Here is a 25,075-nt window from a genome sequence, read left to right as displayed (position 1 = left end):
CCACTGGACTCTCCTGACCCCAACCCCCTTCTTCATTTCTATGGGCCTTTTTAAACACTGAATGACAGGCTTTTGACATTGAGACAGTTGTCCTCATCATGCATCATTAATTGGACTGTAGAGTTTCGGGTTCTTAGAGGTGGGGACGGTCTTCGTAGCCCCCCAGCCCCCACCCCCTTAATGCACATCTGCTAAAATCCCTCTGGAATATTTGGTGACACTCGGTGTGTAGCTAGTTTTCATCCATCAGTTACCTCTAGTGTCACATTCCCCTCACTTCTGGTAATTTCAGGTTAATTTGTGCAGGTTTTCAGATGTTTGTCCTCCCTGTCTTATCTTAGGGGGACACGAATCTTAAGTTTGCCACAGATTAATATGCATCTGAGCTGATGCAGTATATGGAAAAGGTGCTATTTGATGTTCGATTCATCCATTAGCTACACAGCTGTTAGGGGTCGTGTAGGAGGGGAAGTGTTAGAGGAAGCAGAGTTGGCGTTTAAACATCTATATACAATATGTCCTCACGAGAAAGTTCGACCTATTAGTAATATGACATTTGTTCAATGAAAGAGTACTTTGCTGTAATAAAATAGAGATTCTCATGTGCTTCATTAGCTTCTTATTACCGTGACCATGCTTTTTGTTTTACTGCTCTTGGCTGGACACTATGAACAAGCTGAAACGTGCCCGAGCTTCAGGGAGGCACCGGCATTTGTACTTTTTCTGACGCTTTGAGCCCCAGGAATTGGTACTTTTGGGCGACTTGTGGCTGTTTGATTGATTTTTCACACAAGTGTCATGAGACCAGTGGTTATTTGACCTTCCTGGTGGACAGTTATTGTGAAGAGTTACACCACCAGCCGTGCAGCACTGACCTTATCAATGTGATCCCATGTAGTCCACGTGTTGAACAAAAACTAAACTTGGCACATTTGCAACAATATTGTATATGAAGCTAAATGTTTATGCTCAGGCAGATTTTTCTTTTTTTCACCAACCATCGAGCAAACAACAAAAAAACATGAGTGAGCTAATACGTTATCGGTTAAGCTTGATTGATGGTTTCTGTGAAAGATGTCGCCGTGTGAGGGCCCCACACAGGTTTGCCGTGTGCTGTGTCATTACTTAAAACCGTGTGGCAGGAGTGTGCACCTCCTGGTTGGCAGTTGGCTCACTTATCGGAGGGAACCAGGATCCAGCCATTTAATGCTCTGCCTCCTTCCACTCCGCACTGATAATAACATAAGTAATGAGTTCTGATTGTGGCAGACGGTGCTGTCGGTGTAACTGGTTGTGCGTGGACACGTTCCACACATGAACAACGTAAAGAAAGGATGTGTGAATAAGCCCTCACTCAGTAAAACGTAAAATGTTCACACCTGGCAAGATCAGCTGCCTGACACTCAGGTTGTGTGGTTATTAATATTGTTGGTCCTCGGCTGTAGTTTTATTGCTGCTTCAACCGTTTCTGCTCATTTAACCACTGTAAGCACTTTTCAGCTGCTCAGTGTGAGTATTATCACATAGAAAATACACACACACACACACACACACACACACACACACACACACACACACACACACACACACACACACACACTACAGTGCTGTTGTTTGTTTTCGGGCTCATCATTGGGATGCAGTGTGTGATGGGTCTAAAAGTTGGATTCCAATACAGCTCAGTGTTATGTTTCTGACACGAGTTTAGGCAACAAACAAACAGAGCGCTTTGGCTAAATTTGGAGAAAGATGGTGGATATGTTTTAAGGTAAATAACAAGGTGTTATTCTGTCATGTTTTCTCTGTTAAGTCAGATTAAAGTCTTTCTGTAAAGTCAAGCAGACCTGAATCAAACTATAAAACCTATGTTGCACAGCAAGATGAGATATTTAGAAGAAAAAAATATATTATTGATTAGTTCAGTAACAACATATTTGCAACTTGTTACAGTAGGTAAAATTAATTAACAACATCCTCATTATGTCAATAGCAAATCAGCTGCAACAACGTGACACACACACACACACACACACACACACACACACACACACACCAATTTTTTTACATTTTTAGAGGCCGGGAGTCAAACCCTACGTGGAAAAAACTCCCTCTTCTCTGTTGTTAAACAATACAAAAGTAAGATGTTAATGTCTCAGTGTTGATGATACTTTTTAACCCATCGATATTACTCCTTATGTGTAAATCTCCCTCACAAACACCCGGGAACCAGAAGAGCCAGGGTGCTCATGGATGTTGGATCAGTGACGATCCGGCTGTGGTTTAATTCTCCGTAATGACAGATAAACTAAAGGGGAACAATTAATTAATATGACATTCAGCGGCTGAGCCCAATTCACCCCAATTAATTAAATGACGCAGGGTGAAGTGAAGCGCTAAACTCTAATGAGCTGGCAGTGGCCCCGAGAGGCTCCACTGTTTAATACACCACACAATGGGGGGGAAAAGGGGAATCTTTGTCCTGATGGTGGCGTTGGAGTGAAGGTCCAATGGTCACTGAAATGATTATTCCAATGACTGCAGTGTTTTTAGACTTTACATGGGGTTTTGTGCTGACTTGTATCTTCCTGAATAATCTGACATTAAGCTCTATCATATATTTTGAATCTGAGCATTCATTTTTTTTTTTTTTTTTTTTTTAAAGCCTGCAGGCAACAGGATGCTTTGCAGCTGCACACTGCACATTATCTTTCCCTCTGCTGGGAATCAGCTCAGGAAAGTGCTTGAAAAATTAATGCACATGTGAAACATTCAGGAAGGCATAGTCTCTTAGATGTTTTTAATAGAAGCTAGCGTAGTCTTTACATGATACACACAAAGACAATGTTGTACCTCACTTGTACATGGACTGCATGGTATTGAAGATAACTTTAGTCATTTTCTAGATTACTCATATTTTCTATAATCACCATCTAAACAAACACTCAACCTTCTCTGCTCGTGTTTGGTTTGTTGTCAGCCTGCAGCCTGAATTAGATTTAAAGGTTGAGTAGAGGAGAGGTTGAGCTGAAGATGTCTGTCCCTCATCCAGGTAGAGATGTCTGAGAGACAGTGCGGGATGAGAAAGTGGAGTCGTCCGGTGGAAAGGACAGGAAGAACTGTGTGTCATCAGCATAGCAGTGATAGGAAAGACCGTGTGAATGATAGAATCCAGGGATGTAGTATACACAGAAAAAAGAAGAGGACTAAGAACTGAGCCCTGCGGCACACCAGTAGAGAGGCTATGAGAGTGAGAAACATGCCCCTGCCAGGATACCTTGAAGGTTCGTCCCAATAGGTAAGACCGAAGCCAGGCTCTAGCTGATCCAGAGATGCCTAAGTCAGAGAGTGTGGACAAGAGGATCTGATGGTTCACAGTGTCAAGGGCTAAAGATAGATCAAGAAGGATTAAGACAGAAGATTTGTGGCTTTTGGAGCTCGAGAATTCCATGACAGTCAGGAGTGGTGTTTCTGTAGAGTGTCCCTCTTGAAGCCAGACTGGTTGACATGAAGGAAGTTGTTCTTGGAAAGAAAGTTTGAGAGTTGATTGAAGACTGCTCATAGTATTGTCTTGGCCAGAAATGGAAGAAGAGAAACAGGTCGGTTGTTCTCCACAATGGAGGAATCAAGAGAAGGCTTCTTAGGCAGTGGGGTAATCTGGGACTGCTTGAATGAGATGGGAAAAGTGCCTGTTGTGAGAGATCTGTTGATGACCTGCGTAATAGCTGGAATTAGTGAAGGTGCAACTGCCTGAAGGAGAGGGGAAGAGATCGGATCCAATTAGCTTGTTCTTCTGTGCCATAGACCTCTGCCATCTAAAAACAAACACACTGAGACCAGGATTCAGCTGGGTGTCGTATTTCTTCATTCCAAAAGTGCTATAAATGTTTCCCAAACTGACATGGGTCACTGTAATTCCGTCAGAGAGGTTGCACATGAAGTGGTGAAAAAGAAATTTTGGAGTGAAGAACCACGACACTCAGTGGAGCAGTAAGTCTGGTTGAAGTGTTTTTCATAGTTTTTGGATAACAATGGATCTCTATGGCACAGAGCAAGACAATACAGACCCCAGACTGGAAACTAACCAAACATAATTAAAGATTTTACAGTGTTGGTTTTAGCATCAGTGCAGTGGTCGTGGACAATAAAATGAATTTAGAAAATTACCAAGTTATCTTGTAAAAGATGGTCACTGTTTTTCAGACGATTCCGTCAGGCCTGTAATAGCAAGTGGAATAAACAGTGCTTACACAGTTGAACCTAATGATTTGACAATATACAAATTGAGTACAATTTGTATATCCAGCAAGCCAATAGCAATATAACGAGCTACAAGTTAGAAATATATACTATGTGATATTAATTATTATTATTACTATTATTATTATTACAGCTGCAATTCTACAACTTAAGTGAGATTTTCTTTGAACAAATTTATTCATCCTAATTCTTTGTCAGTCTTTGGGGGGAAAAGTGTTCTCGAATGCTTCAATGAAACAAACCAACAAAAGGCAATAAAAACAGCTCAGGCTATAAATCAAAAATAACCGACTCGCTATGAAAATGTTGGTTTAAGTATCACTGTGGGCTCTGAGAAGATGTGATGAGCATTGTAAGAATTTCTTTATTATATGGTGTATATACAATTTTAAAAAATCTCTAACCGATACACATTTTAGAGTTAGTGTTAGTTTCAGCCTTGATGACTTTTGCAGGCCTATTGCCACGTGGTCTGTCTTCCCCCACATGGTCCATTGGGGGAAGACAGACAATAACTCAGTGGTTTTTGTGGTCAGATACCAACTTTGTGCTGGGGAACGCTCAGATTGTGGACTGGCCCATTGTCTACAGCAACGATGGCTTCTGCAAACTGTCTGGTTACCATCGAGCCGAGGTCATGCAGAAAAGCAGCACCTGCAGGTACAAAAACACACCTGCATACTGTCGACTATCCTGACTATCTGTGATTAGCTGTGGACTGACTCTGTTCTCCCCTGCAGCTTTATGTACGGCGAGCTGACGGACAAAGACATGTGTGTCAAGGTCCGACAGACGTTTGAGAACTACGAAATGAACTCTTTTGAGATTCTGATGTACAAGAAAAACCGTGAGTACTTCAGATTCCAACAACATTGTACAGTGTGTTATGTGTTCTGCTTTACATGGAGTCTGTGTGAACCGAGTCTCCCATAAACCCAAAGACAGAGGATCTCAGTTTATGTCCTAAACGTGGACATACCATAGTGACAGTTGGCGTCCTCTCAGTTGTTTTGGGCTCGTCACATTTGGAAATGGAGGCAGCCACACAAAGACAATGTGTTCAGCTTAATGCATTAGCAATGTAACACTTATGATTCATTCCAGTTTTCTCTGCTTTGTTAATGTTCAGGTTTACTTGGCAGTGATATTGTTGATCAATTTTAATATACTATTACAACTTGTATGGGCTTGTCCTCAAAGAGTCAGTTCCTTATGTCTGTCAGGTCATTCTGACATGCAGCTTTAAACTGTGGAGCTCATTTTCCAATGTCAGACGTCTTTTTCTCCAGATGAGTGAGGCTCCATTAAAATATGCAACACAAAATGGTGCTAATGCCAACTGTAATTGACAGCTTTGAGTTCCAAGTCAACAAATATCATGTGTGCCAGCAGCACTGTAAACACTTTGAAATGGTTTTTCTAGAGCCTCAATCCAGGCAGTGGTCTAAACCAAAGGTAACATAGGTTTTCTACAGCTACTGTTTGATTATCAACGGATACAGATTCCACATCACACACCTTAAAGTGGTTTTCCCTGCTCCTGCTGCTAGATAACAAGCTGCACATCAGCTCAGCCACACGAGTCGGAGGGCAACAGTAGACTGGAGCAAAGTGATTGCTACACTTAAAAAACTGAAGAGTCCCTCCAGGATTTTGCAGACTTGTGTGATTATTGTGGCCTAAAATGCCAGATTTTTGCATCATCTTTTCTAAAATAAAATTGTGATGCGAATGTTTTTATGATCCTTTAAATTGCAGGTCGAGCAGCATTCACTGGGGACTGGTCAAATTAATTGTTGCGAATGCAACATTGCAAATTTCTGGAGGGTCTTTTTCTGTGCGTATCCTAAAATGCAAACATGCTTATGTTTTTGTAGGGAATGGACATGACGGGATAGATTGCTGTGTCTTTTTGTGGTTGAGGCAACAGAAGCCATTCTTTTGAGCCAGCCTGCTCTACTAGGCTCTGCTACACTCTGCCTCACTCTGCACAGCTCTACAGGAATTAGTCACTATCACATTACAATAAATCAAGAAGCCTGCTAATCAAGCAGAAATAGTTGGAGTTCTCTGATCGGAAGGGTTTCACTCCGTGCTGTTCATTGAGTCTGACCTCACTGGAGGAGTCAGCAGCACCTAGACAAATGTCCAGGAGACAGGGTTACACTAGACAAACCGTGTGATTACATGTCGTCGGGTCACGTGTAGAAGCAGGAGACTAAAGCCCAACTTGGCTGCTCCTGCTGAGTGTAACTGTGTGACAGTGTTAGTGCGAACGGGTGAATAAGAAGCAGCGTAAAGCCTTTTCAGGGCCAATAGGTAGAAAAGTGTTAGATAAGTGCAGTGTCAGTACCCAAAATACATTTACAGAACAGTGAAGTAGTCCAAAACTCCACCTCCAGTCACTGTCACCAAAGTACTGTGATTCTTTTTGTACCGTCAGACTGATCTTCGTTTCGGTTTGTGCTGCAGGGATGCCAGTTTGGTTTTTCGTCAAGATCGCTCCGATCAGGAACGAGCAGGACAAAGTTGTCCTGTTTCTCTGCACCTTCAGTGACATCACCGCCTTCAAACAACCAATTGAGGACGACTCTTCAAAAGGTGAGAGGTGAACTGTGAAGACTCCCAGTTTCTACACACAGGGTGACGCAGGGTTGTTTTTAGACATGGGGCATCAGAGCGGTGGTTTAGACGGCTGCCCTGGTGTAGCGATGGAGGTTTCAGTCTTGTGTTGTCATTGTTGTTTCTGTTTGCCAGGTTGGGGTAAATTTGCCCGCCTGACTCGTGCATTAACCAGCAGCCGAGGGGTTCTCCAGCAGCTGGCTCCAGCTGTCCACAAAGGAGAAAACGTCCACAAACACTCCAGACTGGCAGAGGTAAGATTATTACCACAAGCTTCTGGTAGTGAGAAGGTCTATTGAAACCTGTCCACTGTGAAATTATTAATTCTGATAATCCGTATAATGCCATAAAAATGTTTTTATGGTAAAGTGTTTAAACTGTTACTGATATAAAATGACTGCAACGTCATATCTCATACTATATGTCAAGTAAGCAGAGACAATAACTTACGTCAGTAGGTTTAGTCATCGCAAATGTGAAACATTTTCCAAAGAAATGGCAACTTTAGACACAGTTAGTAGTTTATTAAGTACTGAATGTACTGATCTAAAATGGAGTAAAGCAAACCAGATTTGGGCCACTTTAACATGTGCATCCATCTCATTTCTTTCACAACAACCTTCTTGTTGAAAATAAAATATGCACTGATATAGATATAAACGGGCTTATACAATGCGAGGCCATCAGCTCCGAAAGCCTGTGCGTCCGGATTCCAGCAGAAACTCCCTCTAGGTGGCTGCACCTGTGTCCCTTGGTACCTTGTGGCTATCTGAAGAGCTTTTAACAGATGGTCTATTTCAGCCTCTATGAACTGGGCTGGATGTATTACCTGCACCTTATACTCCGAAAATAATGGTATCAAATACAGGAAGACCAATACGTTTATACATAGTATAACCATTCGAAAGACAAATAGAGATGAAGACAAGTTTTTAGCTGTGAGGTATTTATTATGCTTATTTCCATATTTCATTACATTTCAGAGAGCAATCTTGTTGCTTTAACTCAACTACATGGCACAACTATTTTTAATTTTACAATGAAGATTTTACCGTATTAAAGGCCTTTTGAAATAAAATGATCAAATCCCTCATATGAATTAAGTATAACTGTAAAATGGTGGTTTCTCTTCTAAAATTTAAGTGTTGACAAATTTTACAAAAAGTGGAAAAAACAAAATCTAATTAACGGCATGAATCTGGTACTGTGTTCCAGTTGATCAGTACTGTGGTGCATACATTTGATTCTTAAGTACATTTCCTTGACAATATTCTTTAACTTAGGTAGGATTTTGAATTCAGAATCTTTACTTGTTATGGACTATTTGTTGGTGCTTTTACTTGAGGTTTTGACTATTAAAGTGCATTTATGAACAGTTTTAAACGGATCTAAAACAACTCTAGCAGCTGGTAGTAGTAGTAGTAGCATCCTGTCTTTGTGCTATTTGGCACAGAGTGTAGATGGGCAGATGGATGGAAGCACTTCCTGTTTTTGTTTACCGATGTCCTGCTGCCACACTGAGCTACATACTTGATATTAAAAAATAATATTGGTTCAGTTCCCTTTGTTGTTGTTTTTTCTGCCATAGTAAACTGAGCTTCTGTTGATCCCTAATTATTCATTGATATGAGATTTAAAAAATATAATGTAACCGTTGTATAATGATTTAAAACTTGTGTGGGAATTGAAGCTGTGGTAAATTGTCAAAGCCACACACACAGATTAATGAACATTAACTGGGAGGGAAGGTGCACTGGCAAGAGGCAGAAATCTAAAATCTTCTGTCTTGTTAAGTTCAGTGTATTAAATATCGGTTAACTATTGATTTGTAAATATCACTTGTTGTGTAGCTGGTAAACTTGGAGCTTATTTTATATTCTCAGGTTCCACAGCTGGGTTCAGACAAACAGGAAACCCCAAAGACGCCCCCGCACATCATCTTGCATTTTAACCCTTATGTCCTCCATCATAGTTTATGAAGTGATTATGTTTTGTATAATTCTGAAATAATTAATGTTCTTGTCCACGCACTGAAATAACCAACGTCCCAAAAGAATGTTATTTATTAACCACAAATTAATGTCAAAGGTGAGATGTTGGAAAACACAATTAGTTTTGACTCTCAGGTTTCGGGCTTTGACAGACTAGGACCAATTCATCTCCATAAGGTTTTGGTCACATCATGGAGACTTGACTTTTTTTGTTCTGTGTGTATCAAAGCCGCATTACACTAATAATGTTGTCTCAGTTTCTGGAGCTGAGTTCAGACATCTTGCCTCCGTACAAACAGGAAACCCCAAAGACGCCCCCGCACATCATCTTGCATTTTAACCCTTATATCCTCCATCATAGTTTATGAAGTGATTATGTTTTGTATAGATTCTGCATTTGCAAAGTGATGACCCAAGTTGGACAACAAAATGTATAATTCAGAAATAATGAATGTTCTTGTCTACGCACTGAAATAACCAACGTCCCAAAAGAATGTTTTTTATTAAAACATAGTCTTTGTCGAGCAACAGGTACAGAGATTTTTTTTTTTCTTTTGCATAACATTTTTGTAATGTGTTTTTCAAAGTGTGGGAGGTAAAACGACATAGCTGACCTGTACCATGTAGTTTAGAACCTAGATTCAGGAACAGTGAAATGTGGGAGTGGGAAACCTTCACACCTAAGTTTTCACACACCGTTTTCTCTCCTGTCTGTGAGGGTTTTGAGGCTTTGTGTAAAAATAAAATGGTATTTGATTTAAAAAAAAAAACACACACACATCCTGCTTCCATAGAAATCAAAGATTTCTGGTTTCAGTCTGCAGTATTTGAACTCCTGTTTGTGGAAAACTGATACAATCAAAACAGACGTCAGTGCTCTGCAGGTTTCATGTTGTGCAGTTCTTCATCTGGCTTCGACTCATCTTTCCATTAATTGCAGACAGATAATTATTGTTAAAAATAATGAGTTAATCCATTATTTGGTCTGTTCACTGGGGTGATTCTGTTTGTACTCTATACTAGGACTCTGCTCCTTCATAATATCATCCTGAAGCATTCCCAGTATATAATATGCTAATCTTTATTTTTATTATTATTATTATTGTACTTTCTGTCTAATAATGATTTTCAGGTTGTGCAGCATATGAACAATGAGACTGTATTTTAGTACATGAATAGTCCATGCAACCTCCACCTTTTTTTGTTTTAATAGTGGCAGACAACCACTTACAGCTCTTAACACCAGATGCTGGTTCACTCCATTCTTCTAACAGTGGACAGCATTTGTTTTAGCCCTGGCCTTCTCCTAACTGAAGATTTAACATTAACCACAAATTAATGTCAAATGGGACATATTGGAAAACACAATTAGTTTTGACTCTCAGGTTTCGGGCTTTGACAGACTAGGACGAATTCATCTCCATAAGGTTTTGCTCACATCATGGAGACTTGACTTTTTTTGTTCTGTGTGTATCAAACTAGCATCAGACTAATAATGTTGTCTCAGGTTCTGCAGCTGGGTTCAGAGATCTTGCCTCAGTACAAACAGGAAACCCCAAAGACGCCCCCGCACATCATCTTGCACTATTGCCTCTTCAAGACCACTTGGGACTGGGTCATCCTCATCCTCACCTTCTACACCGCCATCATGGTGCCCTACAATGTTTCCTTCAAGACCAAGCAGAACAACGTCACTTGGCTGGTGGTGGACAGCATTGTAGACGTCATTTTCCTGGTCGATATCGTACTAAACTTCCACACCACCTTCGTGGGCCCAGCTGGAGAGGTCATCTCTGACCCAAAATTAATTCGCATGAACTATGTCAAGACCTGGTTTGTCATCGACCTGCTGTCCTGTCTGCCCTATGATGTCATCAATGCCTTTGAGAACGTCGATGAGGTCAGTCAAAATTTGTTCATGTTATATGTTTAGTGTGACATAACACGTCTCCTCTAACTGACCAGCTGACCAGCTGTCAGCTTCTGAAGAAACTTTGTGACCTTCAGGTTGAGACATTCTTTTAAACTTTGCAGGGCTACTATAATATTGAATTTATGTTAAGATGAAAACGGCTCTTATTGATATATCAGACTAAAACTAGATGACATCTAATGATCTCCTGAAAAGTGTGATAGTCTGTTTTACAGTTTTAAAAAATGCCATCTACACACACTGGAGTTACAGTGTGTTGTGAAATTTTGACAGTTGGATATTGAGTATCACACTACGTCTGGTAAAAATGGTAAAACACACAGGTAATGTTAGTGGCTCTAAACTTTACATCACATTGCTGTAAATCTAGGCTGTGTCAGGACATCGTTCTGAGGTTTATATGTCTAACCGTAGTTCAACTTTTACCATTACTTTCATCACCATCCAATGTTCCATGTTGGTAACATCTGGATTTGTCATCTTCATTATCTCTATTCACTTTCTCTTGTTAGTTAAAATCTGACTCTGCAGAAATCAATAAAGAGGGAAGAGATGATGCACAACAACAAACAGACTGACTCAGACATTCTAAACTTGGCAACATCTGCAAAATGTGAAATGTGACCAAGCCACACATGAAGAAGAGCAAACAAGTCCTTAGTTTTAAGTATTTGTTTATTGTCCAACATGTTAAAGTAAAACCTTTTAATACTGTTGATAACTTAAAAAACAATGAGCGCCTGACATCAGCTTGTGATACACTGTATTCTGTGGCCGGCAATGTGAGATCATTTTAACCTTATATAAGCAGCACTGAGCAGCATCTGGGAATTGTCCTTACCACAAATTGAAAATTGGATATCAACATTATAAAGGGTTACGGTAAGAAACGGATGGAAAAGCAGGTTGTCATGTAACCACACGGTCAGCGATTTGATTAGTTTTCTTCTGGTGTCCTTGAGCAAGACACTGACTTCAAATTTGCTTCTAGTTTGTGTGTATGATCACTAGTTGGTAGCTTTGGATATGTGGATATCTGAAATGTGTCAATCTTGGGAGCAAATAGACGGCTAACGATCTAATCTGTATGACTGATTCTTGCATGAGACCAGAATTAAATATAAGCAGTTAAAAACAGAAAAGTGGTAAATACAGCGAGACAATGAGCACTTTCAGCTCATGTAATTGACTTGTTTTCCATTATCTAACCTTTTTGCTGAGCTCGCAGTTAATTGTTAAACTGTAAAAATGTGGCTCTAAAGCACATTTATTGGTCACTTTCAGCTACAGTCCTTTCAGCTGAGGCATAAAATTAAAGATGATGCAATGTGACTGCAGTATATGGCCGCTGTGACTCTAATCGAGATGATGGAGTGGAGTGCTTTACATTCATGCCGAGGCTTCGCAGCATGTAATTACGTCCTGTGGAAGCGGAGAGAAAGGTCATCGCTGAGTGCTGCAGAACTGCTGATGTGTCAGGGAAAAAAAAATCACAAGAATATCCTTTGAATTGTTCCAGACAGGTGTGTGTAAATGCCTGAACGTGTCACTCTGTGTCTGCAGCATTGTACTGGGAGGGAAATCCTATTTAAGCACAGTACCACAGTTCATACAAAGCTTCTGTGAGACGAGCGCAGGAGTCTGTTTAAATATGGCCGACTCCATCCTCAATCACGGACTTGGCGCATCTGCCAACATTGAAAATGAAGGGCTCTCCACTGTCTGAAGTGGGCTAATATAATGTCCACATATCCCAAATTATGAATAAACATATTCTTAGAAAAAGATATTTGAAGAAATTGTTGGCTTTTCAGTGATGAAAGTTTCCTCAGGTCTGCATCATTTTGCATTATGTCTGGAAAATTGCTGTTTCCTCTGTAAAACACAAAAGCAACCTGTGGAGCAGGTTATGGGGCAGTTTGATGTGATGATATTTCTGTAAGTACCTCAGTCACAAACCCCTTTCTCCAGTAGCTGATTTGTTAGGTGTCAGTTTCCTTCATCTGGGTGGGCCGTTAGAGAAAGCTGATGTCCCCAAGTAAAGATCATTCTAGAAGAACACAGTTTTCTTTTACATGTGTATATGCGTAAACATATATTTTTTTTTAATTAGCTTTTTACATGAGCACACGTACAAGACAAGTGTGTGCACACAGACACAGAGATGTGGTGGAGCGACTGGATGAAAGGATTAATAAAAGGAGTGATATTTTTAACAAATTCAACTAAATGTAAATGTGGCCAAAGTCCATTTCAGCATGTAAACACACTGGATGTGCATGAGGACGCACATGCACACACATATTAACACAATACACAGTCCTAGCAATGGTGTCACACTCGTCCACTGATTTAACATTGTAGAAATTTACTGTTCGAGTGAAGACAGGAAGAAGACTGTTTCATAGCAGCTTTAATCTTTTTTTTTTTTAGAATTCTTGAGAGTAACGCTGACTCTAAACTTTTTTTTTTTCCTTTTTACAGAAAAACTTTTGACATTTTTCTGCAGCCATGCTTGTGGTGTGCTCTGCAGCCATGATGCTCCACAAAAGATAGACTTTAAATATGTATTTAAATTAAAACTGTTCTCAGCCTGCAATGTCATCATGACTAAACAAACTCACCCCAGCAGCCCTCAGCTTCTCATTAGGACATTTTATCACTATAGAAAAACCAAGCTTGTTACGTAATGATTATTAGCTCATTACTTCGTGATCGGTGATGACAAATAATTCAATTGTGTCCTCTGCAGGCTTCTGTAGCAGGAAGGAAAACCAAGTTGTTGAGTAAAACGGATGAAGAGTTTGGGCGCATTTAACACCTCACTTCAGCTCCTCAGGGTGAAATCAACCTTTTCATTTCTCCCCACCGATGTCTCTCAGCACTGACTGTGAGGGCTGCTAATGGAGGAGCAGTGCATTCTGGGTGATTTTCCCCAGTGAGGAAACAAGGTTGTTGATGGGATGAACCAGAGGAGGCGGCTGCTGTCAGACGTGTGTGTGTGTGTGTGTGTGTGTGTGTGTGTGTGCGTGCCAGTGCTAATGCAGGCTTCATACACACTCCATACATGTTTCATACTGTAAATGTTACTACATCTTTCATAGATGCAGTCTCTAGAATCTAAAAGCTCTGATGGAGAGTGAGGAGGAGGATTTAAGAGCAGGTAAAAAAAACAAAAACGATAGAATAGATTACTTTGTCATTTAAAACATATGTGACTTAGTTTAGATTAAGAACAATGTTTAGCAGTTTACTCAGTGTTTGACTAGTAAAAAAAGCCATTAATATAATAACAATAAAACACAGCAGGATGAGCATGTATTGCACATCTGATAAAATATATTGCATTGTGTGTAAGTGTCTCTTAGAGATGCGAATGGGGTTTTGCTGAAGGTTCAGCAGTCTGATGGCTTGGAGGATGCAGCTATTACAGAACCTGGTGGTTGTGGCCCTAATGCTTTAAACATCTTCCCAGCAGGCAGCAGGGAGAACAGTCTTTGCTGAGGTTGTGCCGAGCTCCAGTCAAAAAGTGCCCAGTGTTATTGATAAATGGAAGAGAAGCTCTGATAATCTTCTCAGAAATCTTCACTACTCTGCACATCTTTCCTGTGGGCGACATTCAAAAATATCTCCCACAAAAAAAATGGCACTTTTTCTGTGTTTGAAGGAAATTAAACCGTGGATGGCACAAAACTTCTTGGTCATCCTGAACTGCAATCTAGGCCTGGAAAATCCCATCAGCACTGTTGTCAAGTCCAGCTTTTTCTAGCTTCCATTGCTGTCGAAGATAAGTTGTGTTTTGAGCAGAGGGGAGTTAGAAAACGCAGTTTGTGCATTTATTAGCTCGCGATTGGGCCACTGCAATGCATTATATAGTGGACTTTCCAAATCATCATTAGCATCTGCAGCTGGTACAAAATGCTGCAGTTTTCTAAGAAATACTCCCATGAACATATTCACCCGGTTTTATCTTCTCTCAATTCGCTAGCAGTCAAATCCAGGATAAATTTTTATGATTTTAACGTTTGTTTTTAAGGCGCTGAAAGGTCTTGCTCCATCTTAATTATCCAATTCTAAAGCCATACAGACAATCTGGATCTTTGGTCTCACAGGAGCAGAGCCTACTGACAGTCCCTTGCACCACATACAGGAGATGGGGGGACCGTGCTGTAGTAGCATCTACTCTCTGGAACCATCTTCCACTACAACTGCGTCTGGCCCCAGATTGAACGTCTCCTAAATCAAAACTCAAAACACACCTTTTTAAGCAGGTGTTTCATTTAGTGGAGCAGTAAGACATCATATTTATATTAATTTATTTATTGATCAGTTTGTGTTTTCTTTTCTGTCTTACTGTATTTCATTAGTACATTTTGTATTTATACCTGGTAGCTCAATAATCTTATTGATGTATTAGTTTTAAACTGGTTGTTAGATCGTTATTTCCTTTCAGTCTTCTTCTTTTCCTTGGGGCTGTTCACTTTCAGGAGTCGCCACAGTGAATCATGTGCCTCCATCGAACGCTGTCCTCTGCATCCTCTTCTCTCACACCAACTAACTTCATGTTTCCTTTTAGTACTTCGAGCATTTATCTCTGGTTCTGTAGACTTTTGGGTTTCATTATGTCTCTGCATTTTATACGTTTTAAATCTCTTATTTTTTACTGTAAAGAACAAACAGGTTATTGCTGTTGGTTGCTGGAAAGATGGAAATAAACTTTGATTTGATTTTGATTTGATTTCCTGCCAGAGGTTGTGCAGCTACTAAATCAGATGGAGATGTAGCTGGTGCCTCAGTAGAAAGTTGTGAGGATGGGAGGGGGAACGGTTGCTCTCTTCATGTGGCGCAGGAAGTGCAAACAGTGCTGATCCTGATTAAGCAGTGTTGAAATGTTTTGTGACCAGTCCAATCTGTCCGTTTTCTGTACCTCTAGGATTCTGGTGCTACTGACCCTACAGCTCTTCTGTTAATGACGAGTGGTGTGTGACTAACAAGTCGCTAATCCTCCATTATTGCTTTACCAGTTTTTATTTAGAGTGATTTTTAAGGTTTTATTTTTGGGGGGGGGGGGGGGGGAATAAATAGATATGAGAAACAAGATGAAAACTGAAAAAATGAAAAATACAACTTAAAATTGTCAGCATTTTTGTAGAAATGTTTCCACACTATTTTATTATTTCCAGTTCCTTAAGCTAAAAAGCATTTCAGTCCAGTCAGAGAACGCCTCCGATCAATAAACCAACCAAATCACCGACCTGAGGCAATCAATTATTCAATAAACGGATCACCAATCAGTAAGAGATGGTGGCATTTAAAACTTTGTGTAGTATCATGCTCTTATTATGATAAGCTGATGCATTTGTTATCATTACATTGTTTGTAAATGTTTTTATTGAACCTGAGAACAGGGCTGAACTGAGCACGACAATATAAACCATGTGTGGTACTGTGTGTTTCGAGCAGTGAAGCATTTCCAATCAATAAAAGCATTTACAAAATAAAAGCATCAATAAAAGTTTCCGGTCTGCACACAGTCGGCATGCAGTCTGTAAACACAGTTTGGAATTCATTGTCCCATCACCAGGCAGTTTGATGAGATCGTTACAGATGCAGTTTTATATATTTTGGGAAATATTGTCACAAGTGCAGAGTATTAGAATGTATCAGCAACTAGTTTCCTTTCACTGTCAAGGAATATTTAGATCACATTGGTTTCATTGGTGATCAGCAGATCACTAAGTAGATTTCGTTGCCATCTGCTGTCAGAAAGTCTTTTGTTTCAGGACTATGAGATCCTGTCTTCAACAGTGTAGTTGGAACCAACACATAATAGTTTGTTTGATCAGAACCAACAGGACCTTTACTCTCTATTGATGTTCTGATTGTTTCCGGAACGTCTCTTACTCTACATCCCTGGTGCTGTTGGCTTGGCATCAACTAAAGGTCCTCTTGTCTTTTTCCTCTTTTCCCCTTTTCCTGTTTCCTTCCTCACATCTTTATGTCTTTGCTCCTCTTCCTCTTCAGGGGATCAGCAGTCTCTTCAGCTCTCTCAAAGTCGTCCGTCTGCTGCGTCTGGGTCGGGTTGCCAGGAAGCTGGACCATTACATTGAGTATGGTGCTGCGGTACTGGTTTTGCTCGTCTGTGTGTTCGGTCTGGCGGCCCACTGGCTAGCCTGTATTTGGTACAGCATCGGAGACTACGAGGTCATCGACGAGGATACCAACACTGCAAGGATGGATAGCTGGCTGTACCTGCTGGGAGAGACTGTGGGGACGCCGTACAGATTCAACGCCTCGGGTTCAGGCCGCTGGGAAGGTGGGCCCAGCAAAGACTCGGTCTACATCACCTCGCTGTACTTCACCATGACCAGTCTGACCAGCATTGGTTTTGGAAACATTGCACCAAACACAGATGGAGAGAAGATCTTTGCTGTGGCCATGATGATGATTGGCTGTAAGTCGTTTTATTTCCCTTTTATAGACACTGATGTTTGTCAGTATTTAAAAGAACTTTCTTCAGACCTGTCAACAAAATTGTCACTTTAATTAATTAGATTTATCAATTAATTAATTTTAATATTATTTGCACACAGACTGAAACCACAAAATTAAATAAGATCTCAAGTGGACTCCTCTTGAGTAGGTCACAAGCTATTACACAAATTTTATCCCGAACTCTGTCACATTGGAATTTTTTACGAGATTAGCTGTTAAATGCCTGAGCTGATCTCAATAAGCTGATCTCCACAATATTTTTGTCTCATTTAGATAGTTGGATACGACTGTTACAGCATCATAGCTGCAGCAACAGCTGCGACAGATACCGTACATATCACTCGTGCTTATTTGTTCCCTTTATGACAACGGCAGGGAGTTTCTCTTGTCGCCGGGAAGCATAAAAAGCTGCAGTTTTTTTGGACATGGCGCCACAAAAGCCTCCTCTGTTTTACAGTCCTGTGGTGTGAGCAGCAGCAACAACATTCATCTTTCACTTTGTCACGTACAGCTGTGTGCAGAAAAGCAACTCTGTGCTCCGATTCATCAGTGTTGGCCAGCGTCCTGTGGAAATCACTCTTTATGTTGGGAGGTTGGAGATACCTGACGCCAGAGAGAGATCATAAATTTAGCCTCAGCCAGAAGTTGAACTTATTCCTTCCTAAGATTGAATAATCTGTCACTGTCAATAAATGATTTGACTTAGTTCATCAGTCCACATATTAATTAAAATGTGCTGTGTTGTGAGCTCATGTAAATGTAAATAAACATAGAATTAATAAGTCGGTTTGAAATTTTGACTATCACACAGATCTAAACGTGTCTGTGACTCTGCAAGTTTAAGACCCTGTCAGACCTTCAGAACTCTGTCCTCCATCGTACTTTAGAGCGTGACATCCCACAATCCCTTTGGGCATGAACAGACGAGAGGATGCGTCTGAGTCAGACAGGTCTGTCAATAATTTATTGATGGTCTGACACACAGTGGCTCATATTCAGACCTCAGATTAAACCCTTGGTGGGGATTTCAGATGATGCAGATTGTTTTTGACATTGGAACCATTGAAATGTGTGAAAAAATCTGTTTCATTAACAACCTGAAACCTGTGAAACACCTCAAACTGCAAAATAGTTCCACACTCCTCTGCAGGTTCAATGCTCCTAATAGAATCAGATGAAAGGAATTATACATATAACAATCTGCAGTTAATGTCTTCTAAGCAAAGCATGGCTGAGATGGACAGAGAGAGGAAAACACTGTAGAGATGGCATCATTTAGTTAATGAAGTCGTGTAATGACCTCAATCACAACCTGAGAAGCAGCAGAGACATCAACATGTAACACCTTTGTCAGAAAAGACTCCTCTGCCTCCACCCACACAGTCATTAACATGTGCAAGTTCAGCTGTGAAAAATCACTTTTAAAGGAACATTCAGCCATTTTCACACCACATTAATTTGGTATGATGACAAACGAATAACAAGCTTGTGCTAAAACCCCTTAACCTCCATGTGTTTCCCTTATGTTGCTACTTAACCACCTTTACCTTTGTCATCATGTTCTGCAGCTTTAAATCAAGAGGTTTGATATCAAATAAACTCAGGGCTCAGGTTCTGTTTTTCTTTCAGCAAATGGAGGGTGCAGGGTCCGAAACAAACTTGTAAATTTGCAGGCCAGGTTTTTATCATTCACATGTATTCTAGGCAATAAATTTCATCCTGATCGATTTGTTATCTTTTAAAACTAAAATTTAAAGGTTAACTTGAAACAGAATTGAAAACACGGTCCTGTGTTTTTTGCAGCCTGTTCAGATCTGTCAGTCACAGAGTGGGTTGATCTTTAAGCTGTCATCGGAGTCTGTCACGTTTCCTTTGATTGTGGTGTTATTTTCACGCAATTACATGAACGCAGCTCAGTGATCAATGACAATCAGGAATTCAGTCACGGTCCCAGGTGCAAAAATAACCACATCCTCCTTCATTGACGTTTTTGTTGGGATAATTATGTTGCAGTCATACGAACAGTCTAACGCAGGCTGAATAAATAACCCATGGTAATAGTTATAGCAAAAGAAAGGAAGTTTGAAGTGCAGATTCCCAGATTCAAATTTCACAGCAGTATCATGTTGCAGCATCATCCAAGTCTTCGAAATAAAAGCAGAAAAACAGCGAAAAAAGTTACTGTTCTCATCCTGTGGTGCCACAGTTAATTTTTGGTGAAAATTGGTTGTAGTGTAGCTGTAGTTGTCTTACACACGTAAAATGTTTTTAACTCGAGGTCCAGTTAGTCTTTCTAAACTACATCTCTGCGTCTTCATGAGTGGATGTTGTTTGGTCAGACAAAGCTCATTAGCCGTAATTTCACAGCTGTAATATGCAGCGTATGCCAGCAGAAGCAGGGTAATTCCATCCTCTCTGCTCTGCTACGCTCTGCCCAGCACTTCTGGTAGGTGTAACTATTACAGTATAGAAGATGTGTTTTACACTGGTCTTAAAACTAAAGACTAGAATCTTTATGCTGCACACACAGGATTTTCTCTGCTGACTGTCGGCGCCGACTGAGCCAGACTCACGAGGACCAACTAGATCTGACCAGTCGTCACGATCGAATCACATTCTTAATCGACTGTACAGTCGTTAAGTGTTCCTGCCTTTAGTATGAGTGTGATTGTGTTTGTGAATCCTGACTGAAAAGCAGTGTAAAGCACTTCAGGTACCAACAGGGTAGAAAAGGGACTTTTGGGAAATGTCAGCTTTTCTGTGATTTCTGAGATTTTTATTTTTACTTTTTATTGACTGTGACATTTGCTGGTACTCACTATCCTGTCCCGGTCTCTCCTGTACCCCCTCCTGGTCCACATGTTCAGGATTCTGCTCTCTGGAGTTTGAAACCCGGTGATATTCATCAGCGTTTTACAGATTTAGATCCAACCCCACAGACTCTCTCTCTCTCCCTCCGCAGCAGTTTCCTCTGCGATGTAATGAGGCCTGACACGCTGCACTGTGGTGTGGAGGGCTTCCTCACTGAAATATTAACTGTACTGTCAGATCAGCTGGACTCTTGTCCTTCCTGCTGTCTGCTACGGTCTGCATGCGTCCAGCTGCTCAGCAGGACGTCTGACTCAGCCTGAGAGCTGGAGGAGACTGCAATGATCCCTCAGCTCTGCACACTCATCCACAGACAGTAATATGTTTATGAGGTGCAGTAGCAGTGCAGTAGAAAGTGTGGACTTCAGCTTCAAACCAGCCCTCAGCTGTACAGGAGTTCACCTGATAAAGTGGAGAAGAAAAATCACGGATTTTTCACACACCTGCATCCACTTTAAATAAGAAAACCCCAAATTCACTCTACTTTCACAAAGGGACGCGTTTCCCCAACAACCCCAGAGAGAAACTGAACTTTGTCTGCACCAAAGTTGCAGGACATCACTGCTAAAAGCAAATAATTAGAGCGTGTGCATGGCCGAGTGATGTAAATACACTTCACTCACTTCTCCTTTGTAAACTGAAAATCTTACCATCAAACATCAAACTAGGCCCTCTGCCTTTTGGCCTGGCTCTCTACAGCAGCAACAGGATCACAAGCATCTCCTTGTTGTTGTGTTACATGTTACAGCTGCCAAAAGCCTCACGTTAAAACATACGACTGTGCCACACTTGTTGCTGTGCACATTTTCTGTGCCAAGCAGACTCTGCATGTGAGCTGATCAAATGCAGACTATTTCAAGTCGGTGAAAAATCACACACTTTGTGGAGGTTTTCCAGGGAAGACAAAATGCTTTAAATGCTTTTCCTACGAACTTTACATGTTGACCATTTATCTCCTTCATCGGAAGCACAGTCAATTCGTGTCACATCAGGATCTACGAGTCTGTGATCTACGATACTGAATCACACATCACCTTCAGCAGGAAGCTTAAAGTGCAACGTAACTAATTTTCAACTTGCTTTCTATGGCTTTAGTTTAGTGTATTTACATTAATGCTTTGAAACTTTCCTTTATTGAAATATGTCTCTGCTTCTAGCTGAAAAACTCCTGATGACATCACCCAGAGAAGTTTTTTATCATTCCAACGCAAACTAGAACCAAAAGAAAGACATTCAAAACGAGTGAAGGCGTCCTTTAAATCAATTCTGACTTTCAACAGAAAAATTTAAACACAAGATTTACAATTTTACTTGTAATGGGTGAAAATGTATGATTCATTAATAAGTTTGTTCAGCAGAATTCAGATGTTACTGAAATTAGATAAAGAGGTCAGAGTAACCGATGAAAGAAAACTCCTGACCCAGTCTCTCTTCCTTTCTGAGAGTTGAGCTCTGCAGTGCAGGTCTTCATCTCACTCTGACAGTTTTTCCCTCCGGGCTCCTATAGAGCAACTGCACTGTAGCTGTACTGAGGCTGCAGTGCAGTTCTTTCCTATTTACTTTCATGGGGAGCACTGAAGGAAGTGGAGTGTGGGATTAACCCCCTTCCTGTCAGTGTCCTGGCACACAAAGTGTCTGTCGGCCTCTGGAACCTGATGGAATACGTGTTGCTATGACAGCCAGCATTAAGGACCCAGGAGGAGAGTTTGGGTCATTAGCATAGCGAGTGCAAGTGCTGTCGTGCTCGCCATGACATCAGGATGGGATCTGAGAGGAAGGACAGAAATAGCTGGTCCATTTTCTTCCCAGAACATCCTCTGACGCTCAAAGAGTCTCAACCACAGTCCTCTTTCCACCTCGGTGAATTATCCGCTACGCGTGCAGATAGTTTTGTGCTGGAGCTTTTCAACAATCGAGTTTATTTAAAACATCACCTGCTGGTCGTAATGGATAATATATCATTCCTGCATTTGTGTTTTGATTTGGAACATCAATACACATTATATTTATTAATAATAAAAAATAATGGTACCTTTTCAGTTAAATCACATTTTTAAGGTAATGATGGTCATGAACTGTTAAAATATAAAATCATTAAGAGCTAACTTAAAAAAAAAATACGCTGGAGATCTCAGGTTCACAACCACTATATGAAACACTATTAGAGCTACGTTTGAGAACCCTGGATCCTGGATCCACACAAACACAATTGTGGTACATGTGAAGAAAAAACATAATGTCATGCTGCAGGATGGATCAGACTCTCACAAGCAACTGCTTTGACTTCAAATGTTAAAAAATGCTGACTCTGAGGTGTTTCAGATGACGTTCCGGTCTCTGTTTGACAAAGGGAGAGGAGCACGTTATGAAAAGGCCAGATTATATGTGGATAATGTTTCCTCTGGTTCTGAGCTGGATATCCATGGGAATCCCTTGATGCTAATGAAAATGTAAAGCTTCCCTTTGTCAAGGGACTTTGAGAAATATGAACAGGTTTACCTTTAAAATCCTCACTGAACAAAAGGGACAAATGTTACACTAAATGCATGAATAGATAATGGACCTTAGGATCTGAATTTGTATTCGTTGTACTCTTCTGAGGTTAAACTTCAGCCTTACTGAGGTTTAAGAAGATGCTGTGAACTCTTTTCCAGTGTGACAAAAAATAGCTCAAACACCTCAACTGCTGTGTGCAGCATCTCAGCCATGGACCCATAGATCTGGCTCTGATTTTAGACCTGCTGTTCCTCGCTGTTTGCTTTGCTCCATCGCGGAGCCGAGGCTTTACCGTGACCTTTCTGAAGGAGTCCTGTATAGGGATTCTGACACTCTGAGTCAGCTCCGCAGCCTGAACCATTGTCACAGTGGATGACGGCATGTTTCTGATGCATGCTGATGAGGGTGGAGGCAGGTATGTATTGATCTGGTGACCCCTGGTCTTACTGCTGACAGACTGAGAGGGAGGGGAGCTGAGTCAGGGATTGACCACAGCAGTTTGCATTGATGAGCCGTGGCTTCAAGGTGACACTGTCCATTAGTCATGCATATGTCTCCATGGACACATTGATGAACCGGAGAATTAAAGATGCAAAGATGTTTGATCTAGCTTGTTTCTTGAAGCTCACATCTGCACATCTATCTGGATGTCTATTAAAGGATTGATGTATAGAAAAGAGCAAAATGATGATTTACATGTGATGTTTAGAAAACGTGTGTTACCACTGTCTTTGCTTCACCTTAGATGACAGATCTGTATGAAGTGGTTTTAATGTGGAAAGCTCCACTTGGGTCTCTGAATCAGTCTCTGCTCTGCCCATCTCTACCTCTACCTGCTCTGAAACAGCTTTGCGTCGCTTTTTAGTCTTTGCCAAACTCTGCACAGCCCCTCATGTAGTCGTAGTTATCAAGTTACAATAAATAAGAAGATGGGGAAAGTATTTACAATTGTTGGTCTTTGCTGATTGGTCAGTAAAGCGAGCCTCAGTCAAAAAACATTTAGATGTTAATATCTCTGCACTAGTGAGTTTAGTGAGTCTGTGTCTCACCTGTCCAATAATCGTGGTTTTAGGTGCAGATGTTTGGTTCTTTTTATCCTGGCTTGTATATGGATGTGAGAGGGACAAGTTCCACACATGTACTACAAACATTTGACAGGCAAAAGAGCTGTGTTTCCCTGAACAACATTAAAAAGTGCTAAAATGAAACACTGTGTAACGACTTCAACAACAAGAGTGTCAAAGGTTTGTAAATGAACAGCACATAGATATTGAACCCACACAGTTTGCCTGGAGCCTCGCACACTTGGGCAGATGACAAAATGTATGTTGCACACACAAAAAGCTTAAACTGACTTTAACCCGTGCAGCTCAACACTTTGATCTGTTTACAGATGCTGCTTCTCCAACTTCTCCAACTTTTTAAGCCGATGAGAACCGCAGACACAGTCAGTTTTACACCAGTCAGCTATTTAACAGTTTAATTATTTTTTTCCTGTATTGTCTTTTCTGCAGAATCTAGATTTAGGTGCTATATCTTTGTTCTTTGTCGTGTAAAGAAGACAACAAAATGTTCTTCCTGTTTGCAGCTCTGCTGTACGCCACCATCTTCGGTAATGTCACCACCATCTTCCAGCAGATGTACGCCAACACCAACCGCTACCATGAGATGCTGAACAGTGTGAGAGACTTCCTCAAACTCTACCAGGTGCCCAAAGGCCTCAGTGAGCGGGTGATGGACTACATCGTTTCCACGTGGTCCATGTCCAGAGGCATCGATACTGACAAGGTACAGATAGACCTCAGTCCTGCTCGTGGTCCGTTTAAAGGTTATATGCTTTGGACAGACCTCTGAGCAATAATCTCACACAGACACTCAAATATCCTTTCTCCCAGTTTTTTCCAAGGTGTTAAGGTTGAGATCACAGATGTTGCTTTGTCACTCAGAAATCCTAAAAAATAGTGATGAGCGCCTGTGCAAGTCTGAGCTCTGTCTGGGAAACTGTTTCTAATTTCATGCACAATGACTTCACTCAGAACCAGATGGTCCAACATCACTTAATGTGATTTCCACAGAAAGTGTGAGTGGTGTTAAATGACTATTTTTACAGAGGATTACAGTAAACATTTGTTCATTCTGGGCCAAAATACTATATAAAAGCCTCTTTTACTTGAAAGCCTCCTTTGTGTGGTTATGTGCAGAAGATCTGCTGATGGTCAAATGTTCACATGCTGTTAAGCAAAAGGTTAAAAAGACACATATCCTATGTTCAGCCATATTGATTTTTTTTTTTTTTTTGCCATCGTGTCTTGTGAAACACTTTGTGCTCAGTCATTTCCAATCTCCAACATGAATCTGTGCTAAGAAGTCACATTCCTTCACATCAGACTGGATAAACCAGTTATGGATCTGG

General features: G+C 40.8%; 1 protein-coding gene across 7 annotated transcripts in view; it reads left to right on the top strand.

Annotated features, from left to right (window-relative positions):
* Positions 1–25,075, top strand: part of kcnh1b (potassium voltage-gated channel, subfamily H (eag-related), member 1b) — a 55,821-nt gene that overhangs the window by 2,856 nt on the left and 27,890 nt on the right. For 6 of the 7 annotated variants that reach the window (XR_010913955.1, XR_010913954.1, XR_010913956.1 and 3 more), the window contains exons 2-8: positions 4,794–4,917; positions 4,998–5,104; positions 6,730–6,858; positions 7,015–7,133; positions 10,378–10,770; positions 16,828–17,257; positions 24,251–24,450. Coding sequence is in view for 4 of the 7 variants with exons in the window: in XM_067499492.1 (XP_067355593.1) it covers positions 4,794–4,917; positions 4,998–5,104; positions 6,730–6,858; positions 7,015–7,133; positions 10,378–10,770; positions 16,828–17,257; positions 24,251–24,450 (1,502 nt within the window). In the remaining 3 variants the exon portion in view is untranslated. The remainder of the gene's footprint in view (positions 1–4,793; positions 4,918–4,997; positions 5,105–6,729; positions 6,859–7,014; positions 7,134–10,377; positions 10,771–16,827; positions 17,258–24,250; positions 24,451–25,075) is intronic. The other variant, XM_067499490.1, reaches the window with a different exon arrangement.

Source organism: Channa argus, chromosome 3 (genome assembly GCF_033026475.1).
Source record: "Channa argus isolate prfri chromosome 3, Channa argus male v1.0, whole genome shotgun sequence".
NCBI classification, from domain to species: Eukaryota; Metazoa; Chordata; class Actinopteri; order Anabantiformes; family Channidae; genus Channa; species Channa argus.
This window is presented reverse-complemented; position numbering and strand designations above follow the sequence as displayed.